The 16120-nt window shown below is 40.3% G+C and overlaps 1 protein-coding gene across 3 annotated transcripts in view; it reads left to right on the top strand.

The window, feature by feature from the left end:
* LOC145783879 (tetratricopeptide repeat protein 12-like) overlaps positions 1-15566 on the top strand; it is a 172641-nt gene extending 157075 nt beyond the window's left edge. The window contains exons 14-15 of one of the 3 annotated variants that reach the window (XM_082595635.1): positions 8159-8300; positions 14666-15566. In XM_082595635.1, the coding sequence (XP_082451761.1) occupies positions 8159-8300; positions 14666-14738 (215 nt within the window). In that variant the 3' untranslated portion in view covers positions 14739-15566. The remainder of the gene's footprint in view (positions 1-8158; positions 8301-14665) is intronic. The other 2 variants (XM_082595634.1, XM_082595636.1) reach the window with 2 other exon arrangements.
* Positions 15567-16120: the final 554 nt, after the last annotated feature.

Below are 16120 nucleotides of genomic sequence, written 5' to 3'. Positions count from 1 at the left end.
GCCGGATGAAATCAATTCGCTGGCCGGTTCTGGCCCGCGGGCCGTAGTTTGGTTGCCCCTGGTCCAGACTATTCACTCATACCTAGCTGTAAGTATTCAGCCTACAGCAACATTCCGAGCGCGGTGGTGCGGCGGGAATGGCCAGAGAATAATGAGATGTGAAGAAGCTTATGGCTGCTGCAACAATATGAAAGATTGAAAGTAATGTTCAAACATTGTGAATTAATAGCACTTAAACTTGAGCAGTGTGGTGTTGATAGATAATAGCCGTCGTCGAGGAAGCGTACAGTGAAGAGTAGCCTACTATAATCCATGTGATATAATCCCAATCCAAGTAAATTCACACTAATCCACAGTGATCCAGCACGATCATGTCTGGGTCACCAATTTGTGTAGCGGACGTCGTATAGTCCAGACTATCCACTCATATCTAGCACTTAGGGTGTGGCTGGTGCCCCTGAAAATTTTAGAAGTTATCCAAAACAGCTTGACCTTTTTGTGGTATTGTCTTTTGGTATGAAAACTCAATACAAGTTTAGCTTGCCCACTTTGCTTTTGAAAATTTCCTTAACCAGAGATAGGCAATATTTCAACATATCGTATTGCTATTTGCTTTTTCCCATAATCATAACTTATGATTATTATGTTACTTATGCATTAAGGTAACTCTGAAATAGCTATCATATTTCAAAGCACATAGGCTACACAAAAAGCACGAAGAGAGGATGCGACCAAGCAAATCTGTTTTGAACGTGTGCTAAAAAAGTTGTAAAAGAAGTGTTGATTCACTATAAGAAACCTAATATTCCTACAATTCATGTTAACAAGATTGAACAAACAGTTATGCAGCTGAATGAAGAGTACAATATGATTCGGATAAATCCTAATATACGTAAACAGAGTAAACGATTGTCTAATTTTAAAGCTAAACTTGGCACTACTATCACTTGCTGGCCTAAAGATATGCTGAAAATAATGGAAATTTTAAAAAGGGGCAAAAACAAGCAAGAAATTGATGGAATAGATGAAGATATAAAGTTTTTAATCGGCATGAAAAGCGATCGTATTGCAACATATGGAAGAAATGATCTGGCTAGCTGCAAATCTGCTAAAGTTAGATCAACAAGAAAACGAAAGGCAGAAGCACAACAAGAGAAAGAGAGTAAACGCGAAAAGATAACTGAGCAGGCTTGTTCAAATCTACTGTGAATCAAGTAAAGAACAAACGTCAGAAACGGAAGAATTACTTTCATCCTGTAGAAGGTCTCACAGAGGAGATGTAAAGACAGGCACAGCAGTTGTTGTGCCTCCTCCAGATATATTGAAGTGTCCTGCTTTAATTTCTACAGCAGTTGGAAACAATATAATGCCTACAGCACTTGCATCCATCGTCCAGGCAGTAATTGAAGGATGGGGAGGTGATTCCAAAACAATGAATTTAATCCTACGCAGTCATATCGATATCGAGTGGCAGCTAACAAAATGATAGCAGAGAGAATAAGAAAATTGGTTCCTCCTTCTGTTGGCTGTGTTCATTGTGATGGGAAACTGATGCAAACTCTAAACTCACAGTACAAAATTACTGATCGTCTGCCCATTCTGGTTTCCGGAGAAAATGGTGTCAAATTACTTGGTGTTCCGTAGTTGCTAAGTAAAACTGGAGCTGGTGAAATTATTTCAGAGGCAACTGTCAAATTGTTAGAAAAATGGCAGTGCACAACATGCATTGAAGCAATGGTTTTTGACACAACCAGTTGCAATACAGGACATTTGACCGCAGCTTGCATTTGCCTTCAGGAAAAGCTCAACAAGCAGCTATTATGGTGCGCTTGTCGCCACTATGTTGATGAAATTATTTTAACGCATGTTTGAAATGATTTAAATATATGTGCTTCAAAAGGGCCTGACATTACTGTATTTGTTAGACTTCGTGATAACTTTTTCTACAGTGATGGAAAACACTTCCTACTACGATTACTGTTTTTATTCTGGACCGCGAAATACAAGTTGCATTATTGATTTGTGTCATAGAATCTTGGATGGTGAATCTTCCATGAGAGAAGATTATACAGAGTTGCTTCAATTGGTAATTATGTATTTGAGTAAAGGCCAGCATGGATATAATCTTCGTCATCCTGGAGCCGTTGATAAATGTCGATGGATGGCCGAGTTAATTTACTCCTTGAAGCTTTTTATGCTCCACAAACGAATAACCGAAAAGCTTCCAAAAGGGGCAATTTTTGGAGTACAGCACATCAACATCAAAAAATTTGTAAATTTGTTGAATTTATTGTGTTGATGTGTTTATATATGTGCCGTGGTGGTACACAGCTGCCTTTGCTGAAGATGCTCCGCACAATGATCTATTGTTATTCAAAAGCATGCATAACTTTGACAGTGATACCATATCCAAAGCAGCCCTCAAAGCATTTGTCAACTACACTTGGTATCTTACTGAAGAGTTGGTTCTTCCCTCACTCTTTAGCAAGAGTGTTTGCACCAGTGAAAAAAAATGCTTGAAAAACTATTTTCATGCACAAGAAAAATTGATAAAAGATTTGGAAGCGGATTTGGCACGCCTATATTGCCACAATGCTACTCTGATTCTTCTTTGGCTTCATTTATTGGTCCAACATGATAAAACTTCTTTAAAATTTTAAACATTGATACTCTGTCACGACTCTTTCTATCTTTTACCAGGAAAAAGATTTGAAAAGGATTAATGATGTAGTTTAATGGGATATCACCGAAAAGCAACAAGGGGGAAGAACAAGCACCTTCTCGTGGTCCCTCCCGTCAGTACCATATCTTCAAGAAAAAAAGATGCGAAGCAAAGCTTGTCATTCCCGAGCAAACCAGGCCCGGGTTCAGCGCATGGTGGATAGGGAAACGCCCTTCTCAGGGAGCGGCAGCTCTTCTGTCGAAAAGTGCTGACGACCCACCCTACTGCAGCTGAACACTGAGGGCATTACGGCCGACAAGCGCAGCATCATCGAGTATCTGGCCACAAAACATCAGGTCCTCGTTATTCTCCTCCAGGAGACCCACTGCACATCTGTGGATAAGTTGGTATTACCCATAAGTAGTTGGTGGACAAGACATTTGGTCGACAGGATGTTAGGTCGACAGAACGATTCATTTTAGGGTTAGAGGTAGGGTTAGGTTAGGGCTCGCCGTGGTTTAAGGTTAGTTTAACTAACCCTAACCCTAAAATGAATCGTTCTGTCGACCCAACGTCCTGCCGACCAAACGTCCTGTCGACCAAATGTCTGTCGACCAAACGTCCTGTCGACCAAATGACCGGGTATCGTGGAACACGGAGTGGCAAAACCACACCTCCACGCTCTGTGACTTCATACCCGACGGCCGCCACCGATCCCCGTCCACCGAGAATGTCCCTCGCAAGGCTTGCGTGGGTCAGGCTTAACCGCCTACAAACTGGCGTCGGCCGCTTTCGTTCGGACATGCACAAGTGGGGCCTTGCTCCTTCATCAGAATGCGAGTGTGGTGCCACGGAACAGACCGCAGACCATGTCATCCACCACTGCCTAACCCACTGGCCTCCACATGGTGTGCATGGTCTGAGGGTCCTGGACGACGAGACTGCTGAGTGGCTGATGATTTCCTGCCCTCCAATCTAGCCTGGACAGATCGCTCATACGCCATGAAAAACCGAAAAGCAGTCAATCAAATGGTCGAATAATTCTACTAGTGAGATGATAAATGAAAATTCTTGAAGGACTTTAACAAATGGCTCAACACTTCCGATGCGCTGTTGCAAATTTACATCGCGCATCGACCAATTGGTGGATAGTAAGAAAAAATAAAAATCTCATTAAATTTAGTTGCGGTGCTTTAGTGTTATCTTAGTAGGCCAATATTATTCTTCTGAATAAAATATGATTCGATTAAATTAGTTGTTCTGCAAGAAATGGTAGGCCTACACTTGGCAGTACAGAGCGTCCAAATGGTATGAGATCGTAAAAAGGTTGTGAACCTCTGAGTTAGAGACTGAATTTGTATAAATTATTATCATTGCTAACACTTTGACCAGCTCAACCTGAACATGAGCGCAACTAAGACTCAAAAGTGGAAACTACACAAAACTGCGCGGAACAGGTCACATGAAATAATATACAGAATACAGATGACTAAAATACGACAAACTAATGAATAATGGAAATGCAGAGCAAAAATAGAGTTGTACGCAACAATTACCACTATTTGATGAATTATTACATTGTTATTACGTTTTATATGAAGGGCTTCCAAGAATTTTGTCTGGTGTCCAGACGTGTCTCTAGATATGATCTTAAATTGATTTATTGAAGAGATTTATTGTTGTAATTCTGTACATGAAGAAATGTGATCTTTAATCATACTTTTATATCTAACAGTTGTTTGCATAATGCATCACTAACAGCGAAAACTTGGCTATCAACACCTTCTTGAATGTGAAAATGTTTAATTTTTAAAGAGACCTTTGTTACTGCATTGCTGGTGTGCATTTTTACGGTGGCCTTTGCCAAATCTGCACCAATTCGCTGAGCAAGGGCCGTTGTACACAAAGACTCATCATCCATATAGGCATATGTGTTCACATAGTTATCAGGATTTGATACCCACACCTTGACTGGGACGACTTTATGCAATTTCTTGCTGCACTCAATCTTTTTATCATTGCAAGAACGACATGCGACAAGAACATTACTATCATTTTGTGCAGTTTTTGTCCGAGGTACAGACTTGTCAAAATGAAGCAAGGAATTATGACGCTTGCCACATTCCCGACAGGCCAGCCCAGAAAAACACTCACGTACGCTGTGCCCAGACTGGAGACAGTTGAAATACAGCCCATGTAACTTGGCAAATTGATGTCGTTATCAGCAGGTCTTTCTTTAAAGGTCGGACATAGCCAGTGCAAACCTTTGCACAACTCCTTTGAACGCTTGAAGGCGTAGCAGAGCTCTTCTTCACAGCATTTACCTTGACCTGACTACGTGATCGCGAGTATTTAGATCCTGTAAACATCTTTAACTGACTCGCAAACGTTGGATTAGATAATTCATTTTGTCAACACTATAATTTTGTAATAAAGGCCAGGACTTTTGCTTTTGCATCGCACAAACTCCTTTCTGCATGCGAGAGATTCTCCAAAAACGATGCAAACTCTACTGAAGGGTTCGAATGGCTACTACTCGCTAACATGGGAGATTGTAATGCAACAGTGTCAGTTAAAGTTGTTTTTACATTAAATTTACTGTTGGTGATAATTAAAGATTGATCTCGAAACGACATCAGAGGCGATGATTGAGTAGCAATCACAGTGACGTCAGAAGCATCTACCCGGGATGGTGCCAAGCAGGGTCGGATGGTGCCAAACAGGGTTTTTTCTTTCGTCAAATGACAAAAAATTCTGCGTTTGTTTGTCCAATAGTAATATGACGTCACAAGAGTCAGATAAGCGTTTGGCAGCGAATTGCCGCACAAGTTGTGTGGTATCAGAGTAACTTAAGTTTTCAATCACACGCTGGTTGAGTGATTGCAAAAGAGTATTGAGCGCTAAGTTGTGTTAGGCTATACCACTGGCGTAACCTATTGCGAGAATTTTTCCTTTGGCGTCTCTTTAGTCTCGCTTAGTATGCAAATGGTTATGCACATAGCTGCATGCAAACACAGTTAGGAGCGAAATATGCAAGTCACCAAGAAACATGTTTTCTTCGGCATTTTTCGGAAATAAAGCTAAGTCTCTATGTTTTCTTGTTGCTAATACCTGGCTGAGATATTTGAATGTTTGATATTGGCAAAACTTGCTGCAGTTTCGTTTAAAATTAGGCAAACTTTGTTTTAGAGACATAAAGAGACTGAAAGCATCATTCTCAATATCTTGACGTCACACGCGAGCCAAAGGGGTGTTGAAACCCCCAACCCCCCCCCTGGCTACGCCACTGAATCGCCAAGGCTTGACTTTATATTTGCAGATGGAAGCTCACCGACCGAACTTGAACTTCTTGGTCAAACTCAGAAACGTTATCACTGTCTCGTCGAGAAAAGAATGTATCGATACGTTGTTCCTTATGCACTTGAACGGGCTTATCTATAAAATTTTATTGTTAAAATGTGAAAACGTAGTAGGCGCATTTTATCAAGCATGCTTTTGCTTACCACCATTAAATTAAATAAGTTTAAAATTGAGATTGCTTTGCGACGTTAGGCTACGAAACGCTATTAGCCGAAAGTTTACCTGAATGATAAGTTCCGAAATGAATTGGCAATGCTTCTCTCGATAGCTCCTTCAAACAGATCCTGCACATCACTCACTGTTTGCTGAACCGTAACCGCTTCTCGATAAGACTGACCGAAGCTTTTGCCTTCCGTGTTGGCAGAGGATTCTTTCGTTTTTTGGTCATATTAGGATGCCGACTACCTGAAGACTATCCTATCTGTAGTCGGGAAGAGCTATGCTGTTCTTACAATTTGCCTAATAAGTATCTCACAGAGTCAATTTTGTTAATTGGCTCATACGGCGAAATACAAACCGGCATAGACATTGATAACTAAAAGTCACCTAGGTTATTTCATCTATGAAAGAAACCCGTTGTGTCGAATAGCACGAAACGTGTGTGGCGAAATGTTTGATGCCAGGCGTTAGAACTTCAATCAAAGCATTTCCCCACAGTGTTCAAAATGGCGGCGCGGACGCCTTGGGAATTTCTGGCGTGAAGCGTCGCTTTTAGGCCTTGCCTTGTAGTACCTGTCACAAGGAAATTTACGTAAGTCGGCACTCTTATGATTGCATCACCTGATGCTCTCCCCCGATTGTTCCTCGACCTAACTTGACGTCCTCTCTCAGTTTTTTTCCTGTAAGGCACCACGTTTGTCGAATAATGACGGCGCGTGTCGAGCGGCATTGCCGCCGAAACAGGCAAAAATCGCAGCCCTGGTGCCAAGGTTACATTACTTTCACTCAATAGAACTTCAGTCATATTTAAAGGGTTCTTGGTTACACTTGATCTAAGGAAATAGTGACTCATTTGCACAACAGCAAATAAATCAACAGCTTAATTGAAGCAAAATACGAGATTAAAAATCAAACACTGTAACTTACAATGAAATGCCTTTTTAACTTTTACAACAATATGGTACGCTTCTAGTTCCATGTGAAGCAATTAACCAAGAACAGCTCCACTGACCTAGAGCAACAAGATACACACAACAATGCCGATTGCCACTAAATCCACGTGCGATGACAAACTAGGTCACCGTGCTACTAGGTACGAGTGAATAAAAGAAAACTAAGCAAAATTTTAGTCAAAGCACTAGACAAAACACAAGGTGACCAGCTCACTACACTATTACTAGAACCACCAAAAGAAAACAGGATTTAACCACAAATGATAAATATTTTAGTCAATCAACAAGGTTACTTAAATCCTCGACAGACCTAGAAAGGCCACTTCAGGATACAAGTAAATTTACAAATTAAGTTAACTTACACAGAGTAAGACCTAACTTAAATACACAAAGTTTCACCGAAATGGTAACAGATAAAATTTTCAAAAATAATGTAGCAACCGAATTTTGCAGAATCATAAACGGACCCTGCATCCAACAGCTGTGCTTCCTTGCACGACAAAAACGGCTCCATAGTTAGGCCTCATATCATCACAAACTGATTCAAGCTGACTAAAAGTTTATTCAAGTACACACGAAGACACTTACTTGCAATCGACGAACAAATTTGTCAACCATCATCAGAATGAAATTTTTGAAAAATATGATTGTCCACCGCACTGGTCGAAACGCCAAAAAAACACTTTCAATGAATGAAAAACAAATATTCAAATTCATGCGGCTGGAGGTCACTGAAGCGTGAACGCAAAACAAGAACATTGAAATAAGAAAGGGATTGCATAAAATCGTTTCTACACCTTGGCCCCTAGAGATTCAAAGAAAATGAATGGCTGGTGTTTGCACAGACAATGATATGTTTCAAATAAAATTACTAAAATTGTTTCGACAGTTGAGATTTTTCACTTTCATCTATTTTCTTTCTTGGAGTGCATTTTTCTGGTGTGATTAATTTTGCTTTCACGTGTTATACTCCTTCATCAATCACATGGTTCAATTGTCTTAGACTAGCACACTTTCCTCACAGGTGGCTTAGAGCCGATTCTAAACTCGACTTCTGAGGCTGATCTGGTGAGAAGACTTCTTGTTTTGTGTCGCGATGCTCCCAACAAGCAGGTTCGGATTAATTGCTCTATTGCCCTTGGAAAGATGGCGGTGTATGACAAGAGGTGGGTGTCACTTCACAGCATGTTATCATAGGGGGTCCACGTCTTTTAGGTGCACACAGTTAGGCATCGGTCAAATAGGCGCACACACTGTGGCGTCAGGATATTTAGGTGCGGAGCACTGTGGCGCCTGGTCATTTAGGTGCTATTCCTAGTGAAGTCTGCATACTATATCAGCTTGGCAGGTAGGGCAATGCTTTTCACACAAAATGTGTTATTGAACAGAAAAATATGTCATGGCTTCCGTGAGTGAAGCTGCTTAAACCGGCAATGCTTTTCACACAAAATGTTATATTGAACAAAAAAATATACTGTTTTTTTAATGCACGTGTTCGGCATTTATTTGTTGTTAGTCCAGGTTTGCGTCGGCGAAAGCTTTACCAATAAATTATTCAAGATTCCGAACATGGCTGAGCTCACTGTTAGTTCAGTCAACTAATAACTACACTAATCATGTAGACTTTACTAGGAATAGCACCTAAATGACCGGGCGTTACAGTGCCGCACCTAAATATCTTGACGCCACAGTATGTGCACCTATTTGAAGAACGCCTAACTGTCTGCACCTAAAAGACTTGCTCCCTATCATAACTGGTAGCTGCGCTTCTTGCAGCTGTTCGTGCAGAATTGAAATGTAACACTAAGAAATCGAACAGAGTAGAATGCTGATGTTCGTAGCTAGGAGCTATTATTAATGTATAATCGCTTAAATGTGTGGTCAGATAAATGGAAGAGATGGATGAGAAGCGGCTGTGACAAGGGCGAGATTGGGTTGGGCGAAGTTGAGGGAATGTGGTAAAATATTATATAGAAAAAAACATTGGTAAAAATATAAGGCCAAGTCTATCGATGTTGTGTGTGGCTTGCATTCCTTGCTATATTGCATGTTAGCAAGTCGTGGATACTAAGAGAGATTGAACTGGCAATTCTGAGAACAGAAATGGTGAGAAAAACAAAGAAGGAGAAAAGTCGAAGAACTGATGGATATGTTAGAGATGAGCGAGACTATAGGCAAATGGAGTAAGATGGTATGGGCAATGGGCATGTGCTAAGCCGCAGTGGTTCTTAACCTTTACTAACCTGCTGAACCCTTATGCTAATCTGCAAGCTTTCGTTGAACCCCAAATTTTCGCTGAGTCACAGTAACAAAAATCTACCACATTTAGTAGTAGGCAATGCATTACTGTATCAATGAGACTTCTGTTGTTGTTTATCTGAGACCAGTAGCGAAATTCGAGGCTTTGTCTTGGAAGCAGCAATTCTCATGTCATTTTTGCATGCAAGCCGGTTTCGATTTTTTGCTTTAACATCCACCAGAAGAGAAAACGCATGCTCGCATAAATAAGTGCTTACGGATGGCATGAGAACTTCAAGGGCAACTTTTGTAATAAGAGGATAACTTTCCATTTGTTGGCACCGAACCGTTTGAAGATTTGTTGTATTGAACTTTCTTTTTTGCACCGTGTCGCTTTCTTGAAGCTTGATAATGTCATCCAAGTATGGACTTTATGTCTGCTGTTGTAGTATCATAATTGGTTGACGTATCCAAGTATTCATGCTAGCTTTTGCGCTTGTTCAGGAAAGTAGTTTTGTAATAAATTTTGCAACTTCTGCAAATGCTCAATAAATACTGGCTTAAGCCTTTGAACTTCTGCAACTTCGCCATTAATTGCTGTATCGGAACTACTTACTACTTTGTCCAGACATGGAAAGTTAGCGAAGTTGTTATTTTCCAATCGCTGCCACCACAACTGCAAGTTCCTCTGAAAAGCACTCATTTGCTCTTCAGGTTCTACTAAATTTTACCATCTCCTTGCATTTGGTAATTCAGCTGATTGAGGGCACCAAAGATGTCAACCAAATAAGCCAAAATAAAGATAAAACTTGAGTTCTCAAAGTGTTATGAATGCCGATGGTTGTGACTTTTCAAGAACTCCAATATTTCTGTACAGTACTCTAAGCAAAAACACGATTTATCACTTTCCCCTTCGATAGCCATCGTACTTCAATGTGGTAGAAAAGGATTTTGAATTGTGACTCTATTTCTTCACACAGCTGCTTAAAAATTCGTGATTCAAAGCCGTTTCACCGTTTCAACAACCTTAATTGACCGTTTCAACAAGAGTTCTGTGTTACATGCAGATGGCATCATTACATCACGCGGCAAACACACAGATGTTTATTTACCATCACGTATACCTTAAGCAAGTTTTGGCTGGACAATATTTTTTAAAAGTATTCGCTGATATACCATTCAGTAGGCCGTGTGTTAATGTTTCAGAGGACGTTCGCGCTGAACCCCTGAAACAGCTTCGTCGAACCCCAGGGGTTCGATCGAACCCTGGTTCAGAACCACTGTGCTAAGGATAGGAAGAGAAAACGAAGCCTTTTGTGAAGATCAGGTGAAGAATGAAGCAGACAAAGTCGGACTGAAGGAAGAAGATACAATAGGCAGAATGAGATGGAGAATAAGAGTGAAGACAATCTCTGCAAGGAAATAACCGGTCACCCCCACTAGTGGGAATGCAACCGAATTTGGGTGATGGTTAATAACAATGTAGTATTTATATCAGATGGTTTGTTTTTGTTTTGTCGTATCCAGGCGTACGCGGGTAATTGAAGATTTGCGTCAAGTGGGTGAGAAAGCAAGAAAGCCAATTTTTGTTTCCACCTTTAGGCATGCTGTTGTGTGTCCTACCAAATACACAGCCGCAGGGTGTTGCAGGCACCCTCATGTGGTCAAAAACTGCTCTACTTTTTTTAGTATTTCTTTTGGCATATTAGGACCCTTTGTGGAGTTTTATTCAGATTGCAGAACTGAGTGAGCAGATTACAAATGAATTTTACTAGACTAGTCCAAAATTGCCAAATTCTTACCATTGTGGGCATTAGCTAGCGTGTTAATTTTCTGGTAAGTCTCATTTTGGTAATGCACTACTGTAACAAACTAACAACACTTTTTTTATGTCACAAGTAATGAAATATTCTACAATACATGATACAATAACTCCATTTTTGAATGATTCTTGTTTAATGTTTATACTATGGTATTTCAGTAAGTTTGAAGCATTGCAGTCAAGGTCTGTGACTTTAGCTCAAGTTTTCTATGTTTTAGGCCTAGCTAGGTATCACACTGCAATGGTGTCAACAAATGCTTATGTTTTAATGTTTGTGTAAGTTTAAATTATTTAATCTAGTACTCTACTGTAGTGTAGACAGCGTGTGTTATAATCTACTATCATGACCAGTGGAACATAGCCATTAGAAAAATATGTTTCCTTCTGTCTACATCTACTAAAGATGACCAAACAATCAAGAGGAGCAAACTTACCACATAACGGCAAGTTATTCTTAGCTTTCTGTCTTTCCTAGAAGAGATTGAGGAAGAAACTTCAACAAAGAAATTTAAAAGAGAATTGTTAACACAAACAGCTAATCAGACAACAAGTGATGTTCTGATATTGTATTCCCAGTTCCCACACTACACTCAATAAAAATGGCTCAGAAAATAGTGAAATTTATGATGCAATGAATGGGGTTCTCAGAATTCCGCTGGAATACTATAAAAGAATGAAGAAAAGCAATCTACACGGATCAAAGCGTTCAAAGACAAGCTACAACTAACCTAACCTTTCCCTTCTGGCCTCGAGATACAATGGAACGTATTCCAATAGATAGAGAATTTTTAAGGAGCATGCAAACGACGAGGGAAGCGACAATGGGTTGAAGCGATCAAGTACTGCAACGAAAAGTAAAAATGAAGCTATGGAGAAATGCAGTACAGAAACAAAGAAGGGAAAACGAAAAGAAGCACAAAGAAGACATGACGACCGTCATTCTTGAGAGCTCAACTGATGATAACAATGAAGAAGAATTAACGAATAGTATTGAAGTTTCAGCTGCCGAAGCTAAATGAAGACATGAGTATGCTATGAAAACAGGAACAACAATTTTTGTTTCCCATGATATTTTGCAATCACCTGGTTTCTTTGCTAATAGTATATATTCTAATAGTTCCTCCGAAAGTATGTAAACATCGCACTCAAACCCGTTTCTGGGCTAAAGTTACGGCTAAGGAGTTCAGAGTGCCATGGCGTAAAGCAGGCCCGTAATTATACATTTTAGCTTGGGGGGGCTCAAAAGCTGTTGCGAAGTAAAAGGCTATGCACATAACATTTGTAGTTGCAATTAGTCTAATTTGCGGTTTTTCGGGCAAAGGCACGGCATATGTTATAAAGTCACAAGGTGCTAGATAGCAGTAATTTCGAATGATTGGGATAATTCCAGAAACATGGGTAATTCCAGCCCAAATGATTGCAGAATAGAATAGATGCAATCAGTGGCGTAGCCAATAATTTGTAAAGGGGGGTTTTTGACGACCCAGCGGCGGGGGGTCTGGGGGGCCTCCCCCAGAAAATTTTGAAAAATTGCTTTGAATTTGGTGCATTCTGAGAGCATTTTCAACAAAAATGTGGGTATGAATATTCCTGCAAAATTGTGCTGTCCGGTGGCATAGCCAAAGAATAAGATCATGTTTTCTTCGGCATTTTTCGGAAATAAAGCTAAGTCTCTATGTTTTCTTGTTGCTAAATCCTGGCTGAGATGTTTGAATGTTTGGTATTGACAAAACTCGCTCTTTTAATGCAGTTTTGCTTAAAATTAGGCAATTTCTTTTTAGACTGAAAGCATCACACGTGCCAAAGGGGGGGGGGTTGTAATCCCCAACCCCCCCCCCTGGCTACGCCACTGGATGCAATATTTTTAACACACAACTTTGTCAGGAATGACCCTCGTGACTTTGTTTGGTACAGGTCTCCACCAAACCAATTTATCCCCTTTGGGGTGTAATATTCGGCAGTAAACGTCAAAAAACACTAACAGCTATCCAAGCTGATACCAATGTTGATTTATTTGTTTTTAAGAGATATTCATGGACAATATTTCCAAAACCAGCATCTTACTCCATTGTAATTGCTTTTACCTGAGATGCCTTGCCAAAAAAACTCACCCAAATTTAAAAATCATTATCGTGCAATCTGTCTGGAATAACCCTATAACTATTACCCCACCAGTACATAACAACTACAAAATTACAAGCAAGATAATTGTACAAAGTGACATATGAGAATCAAAAAAAATTAAACATAGAAAGTCTTGGGTCTGGGATTACCGTAGGCTACTCATTTGGAATTGGAAAACCAAATGTAGCTTGCCTGGCAGAGTTTTTACTTTGAGCTTGGGGGGGCATTGCCCCCCCAAGCCCCCCCGGCAATTACGGGCCTGGCGTAAAGTGTAACATGGCGTAATGAAGTCGTTTCGAAGGAAGTTGGGACATCATGCTTACATGGAGTCTGCAAGGCGGCCGTGGACATTCCCATTCCTGTTTTTTCTTTGCCCTTCTTTTATGTCGTGGTGATTTGCTTGAAACAATATTAAAACAGACATGACAGAGCAACATCTTCAGTAATGTTTTGGAGCAAGGTCAAACCTTTTTCTCAAAACCATTTCTGCCATCTACTGTAGTTAGAGATTTAGTTATCAAAAGTGGCAGCTGGAATCTTGACTCCACATCTCGATCAACGTGGCATTCTTGACACTGAGGTCAAGATTATGTTCCTTCAATAATAAGGATAAAGTTCTAAGCAGTTATGTTACTGAAAAACACAACTTTATATTCTGTAAAGTAACATGCCTTCGTACCTTGATGGGTGTCGCTCATTACCATAATAATGGGTTGCATTTGTTTGTCAATAGCTTTGTTTTACTTATTTGTCTAGTTTGTTAAGTATAACAATACATGCATTCTGTAGGCAGTTAGTACATCCTGTTTCACCCTAAATGAGGGATTATCAGAAGGCCCTTATTACTATTGTTTGAATATTACGTTATTATAATTTAGGGACCTTCTGATGGTCCCCCTTTTAAGGTGAAACAGGCTATAAAGGTTTTAGAAAGTACCGTAATAACTATATTTAATGAAATTTGCTCTGCTTGGCCTTTTTGCTTGGGATTGAGCACTTTTCGTAGTGTTAACAGTATTTATTGTTTAAGCTCTATATTCGTTATCTTGCAATCTCAGGTTTACTTCAGATTGTATTATTTATTGTATTATTTTCGCTAAATGTAATAATTTTATGAAGTATTTTTTTGCAATAGGTGGTCGATTAGGTTGGTTTTCACTAAAAATATGGTCAGCAATTATAGTAATAGTTTCTTTCAGAGGCACGGTAGTAAACAGAGACACAACATCAAAATCTTGTAACCTAAATCTAGAGACGCGGGTGCACTCAAGATCGTAATTGAGTTTCTGAAGTGTGACCTACAACTTAGAGATTGTGGCCGTATCTAAAAATTCTGTGTGTTTTTAGGTTTCTCCTTCAACTACGCAAGTATGATGGTATCAACATCTTGTCCAGGCAAAATCTCAGTCAACTCTCATAAGTTGTCATGATGTCTGTTATTAATTAAATAGATAGCTTGAAAATAATGAATAGAACGTTGCTCATACCTCGAAGCTGCATATTTTCTTCTGGCTCTTCAGGAGCAGTCACCAGTGTAAAATAAATCTAAATGTCGAAGTATTTATAGGAGAAGGAAAGAAGAAAAAAGAAATGTAAATTTTGGCTAATCAGAGTAATTAAAATTAACGAATGAGCTTGGAGACATAAACCAATTCCTTTTGGCGGCATAAGACTAGATTGAAAGTTTTTATGACGATTGCTTCCAGTGCTGCAAGATGGAACGAGGAACGGTCTTTAGCAAGAATTAAAAACGTTTCGAGTCCAAAGTTCAAAGCACATTCTTCATTATCCAGCAGGTGTTGTCCAATTGCAGAGTCACTAGATATATATGTTTGTCATTAACAAAGGTCGTTCCACCTTGCAGCACTGGATGCAATCGTTATAAAAACTCTCAATTTTTGTACCACCAATCAACTCTTCAAATAGATAATCATTTTTTAAATAAACTTTTCACTCGGCTCTTGTGTTGAGTAAAATATGACAACCCCCATTCCGATGTTGGAAAGATGCCCGACTTGGAACAAAGAAACCGAAAGGTCAGACAATAACGCTGGTTGCGATTGAGCAACGCCAAAAACAAGTTCTCGGATAAGAAGGACTCAAACGACGGAATAAGTTTTTTGGCTACAAAACGAAATCTTTTTTGTATTCATAATAGAACCATTGCTCATTTGGTTTAAATTTGTCAAAATCTAAATTTTAACTACCCCAGGGTGGTCCAAACCCTGGCACGCGGGCCGCATGCGGCCCGCGTGAAGCTTTTGTGCAGCCCGCGAACACTTTGTGCATGCCGGATTTATCAGTGCTCGTCGTCTTCGTGTGAGCGTCTGGGGCCGAGGGTCTATCCTTTCACCACCCCAGATTCACGATGTTCCCGGACTACACTGGAAGGCTACTAGAGAGCAGCCAGTCTTTGGTTTCATCATCCATGACACGCAGGCCTTCCACTCCGTTAGGTGGCTTGAAGATGGAGCAGTCATTGATGATGTGGTCTGCGGTCTGTTCCTCGGCACCACATTCACAGGAGGAGGAAGAGGCCATTCCCCATTGGTGCATGGTTGAGCGGAAAAGCCCGACGGCCGTACGGAGACGGTTAAGGCGCACCCATGCCTGTCTTGGTAGTGTTAGACCGATGGGGCGTGTGTCGGCGTCGGGGATGAACGAATAGAGTCTGGTGGCGGTTGACTTCCATTCAGAACTCCATTTATGGTCCGCCCAAGCAGCCGCAGAGATGTCTTGTACATTAGCTTCGTTGATAAGAAGTTGAGCGGCTGGCACGAATGGGTGTCTTGATTTCAGTCG

This window comes from Aplidium turbinatum, chromosome 15, assembly GCF_918807975.1.
Source record: "Aplidium turbinatum chromosome 15, kaAplTurb1.1, whole genome shotgun sequence".
In the NCBI taxonomy this organism is placed as follows: Eukaryota; Metazoa; Chordata; class Ascidiacea; order Aplousobranchia; family Polyclinidae; genus Aplidium; species Aplidium turbinatum.
The sequence above is the reverse complement of the archived record's forward strand: the minus strand, read 5'-3'. Positions and strand labels throughout refer to the sequence as shown.